Source organism: Gastrolobium bilobum, unplaced genomic scaffold (genome assembly GCF_033153095.1).
Source record: "Gastrolobium bilobum isolate Gb01-03AN ecotype WA unplaced genomic scaffold, APGP_CSIRO_Gbil_v1 utg7116, whole genome shotgun sequence".
Lineage (NCBI taxonomy): Eukaryota > Viridiplantae > Streptophyta > Magnoliopsida > Fabales > Fabaceae > Gastrolobium > Gastrolobium bilobum.
The window spans coordinates 37,925-45,552 of NW_026897985.1; the positions used below are offsets into that span (position 1 = coordinate 37,925).

The 7,628-nt window shown below is 36.4% G+C and overlaps 1 protein-coding gene across 1 annotated transcript; it reads right to left on the reverse strand.

Moving 5' to 3' along the window:
* Window positions 1-218: 218 nt before the first annotated feature.
* On the reverse strand, window positions 219-1,210 carry LOC133311940 (uncharacterized). Its single transcript, XM_061513071.1, has one exon. The coding sequence runs from the start codon at window positions 1,007-1,009 to the stop codon at window positions 428-430; it is 582 nt and encodes a 193-aa protein (XP_061369055.1). The 5' UTR covers window positions 1,010-1,210; the 3' UTR covers window positions 219-427.
* Between the last annotated feature and the right edge of the window lie 6,418 nt (window positions 1,211-7,628).

The following is a 7,628-nucleotide window of genomic DNA, read 5'->3' on the forward strand; positions in this document are numbered from 1 at the left end:
ATAATTATTTTCTTCCATGTCTTTTTTGTTTTCTTCCTCTTTTGAGAAAGAAAATACCCACTACCGCAGCATCGAAAATGTACTCGCAATTGCGTACTAAAATTTAAAAACGCGCAAATAAAAATTAAGCATACTAACATCGTGACAAAGAAATAATAAAGACAGAGAAAGAGCAAGAGATTCAAAAACATACGCAAAGCTTGCTTGCTTGCGGACATTTGCGTTTTGAAATTGATACTCAAATTCGTGAATGATAAATATGATATGCTATTTCATCAACTAAAATTCCAAAGCCACTACTAAATTACCATATATACATTCTCAAATCTCAATAATCTCTCTCAGTTTTGATGGAGAGCCTAATATCATAGAAAGATACACAACATAACCTACATCTAATAAAGCTATTATTTTTATTTTTTTTTAATCACCAGACATGAATACAGCTTGTGCTGCACCATGATTCCCTTGTGAAGGAACCACCACCAAAACTTAACCCACTATCCCATAATCTAACAACGTTGCCGTTAAGCTCCGTCAAATCCTGACACGTGTACCACCCGTTCTCGTTTTCCCCATTTCTCAACTTCAACACCCTCTCCCACTTACTCCACCACTCCGATTCGCTCCCCTCTCTCTCTTCCCAATCCTCCGCCGCCGTCAACAACCCCTCGCCGCCGCGCCCACATTGCATGTCCTCCTCGTAATACACCGTGAATTTCCCCTTCCTCACTGCGTCAACGTCATCACCAACCACCACCGTCTGCCGCGCTGGCTCAATTACTGCCGTTACAGCTTCAGGCGTCAACGGTACCTTGACGGGGTCGGATCCAACGAAGGAGGGCTCGTCGGGTTTGGGTTTGAGGGAACCCACGGATCGAATCTTCCAGAAGCTGAGAGCGGCGGTGAGGAGAGCTACCCAGGTCCATAAATTGTTGAGTGTGGTGAGCATACCATAGCTCAAGTAGTTGATGGCTAAAGCCTCCACATTGGAATCCAATACGTTCATTTTCTCTTTTTCTTTTTCTTTTTTTCTTCTCTCTGAGCGTCTCTCTAACTACTCTTGTGTTGTGTGAGATGAATTGAATATGTGAAGAGTGAGAGTGAAGATTTAAGGGGTGCAGGACGAGACAAATAAGGGTGGGATCTCTAATAAGATGCCCAGAATCGAGAGTTTAGATGCTTTTTTTTATGGTACATTACATTAGATACCCTCACCCTGTTTTCAATCTTCACAATAAATAAATAAAATCAATTTATTATCATTATTACTAAACTAAAATAAGTAATAGTACTATTATGCAGAGTAACACGTGTATCGTTATGAATCGGTCCCACACGTGTATGCCCTTTATATAATATTTTAATTACTGTGTATAATTATGGGTTATTACTATTTGTTTATATGTTAATATTTTTATTTATTTTTCCGTGAATGTTTTATATGTTAATATTATTATTGGGTATACTACTTGCTAGTTTTGGATGCTTGCGAAGGATTAAAAGGTAAAATGAGAGAAAGAATTGGTGAGTATAGGGTGGGGTTATTACACACGTGTGGTTATGGTTGAACCTTGATCAAAATTGTGGAAGAGAAAGCTTTGGTGTAGTGTTGGTGGTCGTGCCTGCGCCAGTGGTCATCTAAAAATTTGGACCATTCATCTCAGAGATAACTGAACCGTGACACACTATGGTATATTATTCTATGATGCGGATCACGATTCCATATTGTGGGGGTTAGGTAGGCCGTAGGGGAATGCTTGGTTGGTGTACCTCTTTGAATGATTGATGGCTAATTCTATCTATACTAATAAAATTCAATTAAGCTATATTAAGTAAATAATTATATTTTATGAAAATAATAATTTTAAAAAATTACTTTCTCCTATAATATAAAAATAAAATACTTTCCTACAACCATAAAATAAATATGTTTTTGGAATTTCAAAAAAAAACAAATTTTTTTAATAACAATTCATGATATAATTTTTTTTTAAATATCTTATATTTTTTTCTCAAATCTCAAAATAATGTTATTTTGGGATTAATGAATATAATTTTATCTTCTTTAGCATTAGAAATGCTTTTTTTTTAAATTTAATTATTATTATGTGATGCTTTACTCTCATACCTTGAAATTTTATATTGACAGAATTAAGTTTAAATTCATTTATAATTAGGATAATGAAAAATGATATGCAACTTGAATGTCATGTTCCGGAAATCTCCGCAGAACACTGGATATATATGTACATTCGTTGACCCCACCCATGACCCACATTCACAATTTCACACTAGTTGGGCTGCTGGAGAGCTTTTCACCATTCAAGGGCAAATTCACTATTTGCTTTAGGTGGTTATTAAAAATAAAAAACGGGTTTCTGTTTTTATTTTATTTTTAATGAAGTTGTTAGAGGTGAAAAATTCCCATTCTCTTTTTCATTGAAGTTCAAAAATATGGTTTGGAAAGGTAATTAATGGCGTTTGGTACAGGAGAAATTTTTATTTGTCCGGGAATCTCAATTTTCAAAAATATGATTTTTACGTTCAGTTTACCATAATATCTAGAAATTTAAAATTTAGAAAAATTCAATTTCCCGAGAATCCAGCCAAATGCCGTGTAACAAACGCCCCCCAATACTCATAAATGCTCACCTTTGTTCTTTTCGGTAAACATAAATGCTCACCTTAATTTAGCTTTTCTTGATTCATTTATCTTTTGATTTTATATAAAACCCCAGTTCAAGTTTTTTGAATTTTAAACTAGATTTAAAATTTTTCATTAATCATAAACAAGTTTCAAATTGAGTTTTAAATAATATCACAAGAATCTACTGGTAAATAAATTTTTTTATATTTGAATAATTTTTATAAGAATTATAAATATACTCAGAATATGTACGGATTATTTATATAAATATATTAAAAAGTAAATATCAACTGAAATTAATATACTCTTCACATATATATAATTTAACAACTCAAAAATTATAATATTTAGAAATTTAATTAGACAATAAAGTCGTCACCAATTTTATTTGAATTCAACATCAACATCAAAAATACTTTTATCTCAAACTAATTGGGGTCAGTGGTAAATGAACCCAAATGAAAGATACGAAGGTAAAAAATAAAACTAATATATATATATATAAGTAAAAAAAAAAGTGTAAAAAAAGAAAATAAAAAAGAGAAAGAAGAAGATGATGAATGACAAAAGAGATAAAGGAAAAGAATGAAACAATAAGAAGAGAGGGGAGATGAATAAGAAAATGACTAAAAATGGACCATCTAGAACATATGAATAACAACCGGTCTAATCCTCCAACATGCTAATAGTTTTTCTCCATTTCGTCCTAAGGCACATCGCCTGCCAATATATATCTGATAACTCATATTTTATTACACTTATTTGTTACTCTTGATTAGTATTTTTAGGATTTATTTGAATAAAATAATGATATTTTGATTAATTTACATTTTTAGTTTTTGATTGGGTTTAATTTATTTTCGTCACAATTTTTCAGTTTTACGTTACTTCTGTATTTTGGCCATATCTTGGTCCACAGTTGTTGGATTGACTCCGTTCTTGTTGGGTTTTTCAGATAACACAGAGGGCTACGATTCTTATGAGAGCTCGAAGCCCAATTCGGACTGGAAGCTGGTCGAATTCTTGCGCCAAGTCGGACACGTTTTACTGAAGTTTTAGACTTGTAATTTAAATTAAAATCCAATTACATAAGCGATCCAAAGCCAAGTTTTATTTTATTTATTTTATTTCGTATTTTAGACAGATGGGCCGATCAGAACTGAACCCTAACCCGATTTGGGTAGGGGTATATGACGGCAGAGTAGGAAACTATTATTGATTCTGAATTTTCGTATTTTGGGATCAAAGCACTTTCTCTGGAGCGTTCTTCGTGTTCTTCATCTTTTTCTTCTTCTTCTTTTTATTTTATTTTAATCATGTTTACCTTAGCCATGCGAGGCTAAGAACCTTTTAATCAACCTAAGGGTAACGGATTCCATTGATTAGTCTTGAGGGTCTGCGCTTTATCTTAAATCAGTTTCGTTTCCCTTCCCAACTCAGATTGATATCGTGCGATCGTGGATATTCAATCTGAGTTTCGCGATTGCGATTATTGAAAGGGATTAATCATCAGATTTGATGGTTAGATTGATTGACCCTATGATCTTAAATCAAACGGGCTGACACTCTGCAATTGTATGAGTAGAAGCACCGTATTTGATCCAATGTTAAGCGTTCGCTTAGAGAGGGTTGTTAATTAGAAATAAGGATTCTGATTCGATTGACGATCAATCACGATTCTGATATCTTTTTATCCGAGGAAAGACGTCCATGGAACCCTAACCTTAGGTTGGTTAATTTTTAATTACGAATTTTTGTTCCAAATTTATATTCTGTCTTTTTAATTATTCAATCAAAATCCAAAACCCCCCTTTTAATTTTCTGTCATCATAAGCGATTTTTACCAAAACAATTTCCTTGAGAGACGACTTAGGATTTCCACTTTACTACAAATTTTCTGAACCCTAATAAAAAATAATTTTTAATTTGCGCGAGTTCGGCAGCTCGTGTCAAATTTATCGCTGTTGCCGAAAAAATTGCATCGGTCTAAATCGTTTTCTCAATTTGATCATCTTCTTCTTCTTCTTTAATTTTCGTTTCTGTTTCTAAAAAAAAAAAAGTTAAAAAAAAAATTATGTTTGCGCATCTGTCTTGTTTTTGCGTTTGTACTCGTTTGTGTTTCTGATTCCGATGTCTTCATAGTTGATTCTGCATCGGAATTTGATTCTGCACAGACATCTTTTCTCAGTTTTTGAATTTTTTGCATTACGGTTTACGTTTTGGGCAAATTTGGGGAAATCGGTAAAACTTTTGTTTGAGAGATTGGCTTCAGGAGTTCTATTCCCAAAGGAATTCGACCTTCTGAGCATAAGTCACGCCCTAAAAAGGCGTGAGGTGGCCCTTATTTTTGTCAAATTCTGTCGTTTACTAACCCGTTTTGGTGTTTCTTTGTCGTTTTAGGACGTGTCGGGTATTTCTGGATTTGTTCGACTTACTTTGATAGATCTAAAAATTGGTGAGCTGAAGAAGATGATGATCCCTGTCAAAAATTGTGGGGCTATGCCCCACGTATTGGGCCCTAGTTTTATCGAATTCGTTCGTTTACTATTTTCTTTTATTTTTTAAAAATATTTTATTTTATTTTTGAGTTTGTAAGGTCATTTAGAGTTTAGGAGAGTTGGTCTCATAGCATTCTGAGGTCATTTGGTATTTTTCGTAGATTTATTTTTGCTTCTGTGTTCTATTTTCGGAAAAAATTTGTGACCTATCGTATGTTTTGTGATTTTACTGCTGTATGCCTTTACCTATGATGCATGACTAGGAGTACCACTAGTGTTGATGATTTATATGCATATGACCCTGAGATAGAGAGATCATTGCGAGCTGCTAGTAGAGCTCGTAGGTTGACTTACAGTAGAGCTGTTCCTGAGCATACCTTAGAGTCTGAGTCTGTTGAGTCTGAGTCTATTGAGTCTGAGTCTGTTGAGTCTGTTTGTTCGAGTCCTTTATATAGTGTTTATTCCTTTGGTAGTTTTTTTGATTCTGAAATCATGGGTGATAGAACACTTAAGCAAATGGCTGCTCCTAATGTTGATAATGAGCAGCCCTTGTGTATTCGTTATGCTAATCCTGTTGTACCTTTTGAGCTTAAGTCTGGACTGATACACTTGCTTCCCAAGTTTCATGGTCTTGTAGGTGAGGATCCTCACAAACATCTGAAGGAATTTCATATAGTCTGCAACATTATGAAGCCAACAGGGGTAGATGAGGAGCAAATCAAGCTGCGTGCTTTTCCTTTCTCTTTGGACAGTGGAGCTAAGGACTGGCTGTACTACTTGCCACCTTCCTCCATTGTAAGCTGGAATGATATGTCAAGATTGTTTCTGGAGAAATTCTTCCCTTCATCCAGGGCCACCACAATCAGAAAGGAGATCAGTGGCATAAGGCAGGCTAATGGAGAGAACATGCATGAGTATTGGGAGCGGTTTAAAAGGCTTTGTGCAAGCTGTCCACATCATCAGATTCCAGACAATCTCCTGATTGTTTACTTCTATGAAGGGTTACTACCTATGGATAGGAACCTTTTAGATGCAGCTAGTGGAGGAGTCTTGGGAAACAAAACACCTGATGGGGCAAAAGAGTTGATTGCTGAGATAGCGGCTAATGCTCAACAATTTGGCACTAGAGCAAACAGCAGTGCAGTGTTCCAAGTGCAAGCTCCTCCAATGCAAAATCCAATAGTGGCAGCAGCAGGAGCATCAAGCACAAATAACCAGAGAATGGAGAACAGGCTTGATGAGTTGACATCTATGGTGAGGCAGTTGGCAGTGACACAGACTGTGCAACCTTCTGCTCAACAGATAAGCAACCTGTGTGGCATCTGCTGTGATCCTTCTCACCCCACGGATGCTTGTCCTTCTCTACAAGATAGTGGTTTCCAAGTTGATCAGTCTGTTGCTGTAGTTTTTCTTGCAAAGCCACAATACCAGCAGATGCAGCAGCAAAACAATCCCTTCTCTAATACATATAATCCTGGCTGGAAAAATCATCCAAATCTCAATTGGAATCAGAACCAGCAAAGTGCACCATTCCAGCAGAGGCAGCAGTTTGCACCTTCACAGTAGAGGCAAAATTTTCAACAATTTGCACCTCCACAGTCAATGCAGCAGCCGCCAATGCGGCAGCAAGCCAGTAGTAATGCTCCTTCTTTGGAGGATTTAGTGAAGCAGATGGAAACTAACAATCTACAGTTCCAGCAGAGGACTGAGTTTTCCATCCAGAATCTGCAAACACAGATTGGCCAACTTGCAACATCAATGAGTCAGAATCAACAAGCAAGTGGCAGCTCCCTTCCATCACAGACAGTTCAAAATCCAAAGGGAACCAGCAATGTTAGTGCCATCTCTCTGCGGTTTGGCAAGCAACTGAAGGAACCAAACCAATCTGCTATGAAGTCATCTCAAGGAGGTGACACTGGTTCAAGGAAGCAGAATACTGATACTTCTGATGACCACATCCCGTTACCTTTTCCTTAAAGAGCCACTCAGTATAAAAAGCAAGCAGCAAAAGCTCAAGATAAAGAGGTTCTTGACACCTTCAGAAAAGTAGAGGTCAATATCCCACTCTTGGATGCGATTCAGCAAATTTCTAGATATGCTAAGTTTCTGAAGGAGTTGTGCACCAACAGGAGGAGGCTGAAAGGAGATGAACGAGTCAGCGTCAGCCAGAATGTGTCATCACTCATCCCATGCCCAAGAAGTGCCAAGATCTAGGGACATTCACTATCCCTTGCATTATTGGAAATTCTGTTTTTCATGATTGTATGTTAAACTTAGGAGCATCCATTAATGTTATGCCTGAATCTGTGTATAAGTCTCTTGGTCTTGGTCCCTTGCGTGCTACTGGTATTGTTGTTCAGTTAGCCAACAGGAGTAGTGTTCATCCTTCTGGTGTAGTTGAAGATATATTAGTTAGGGTGAACAATCTGATTTTTCTTGCTGATTTCTATGTCTTAGGGATGAAGCGTGAGATTCCTAGT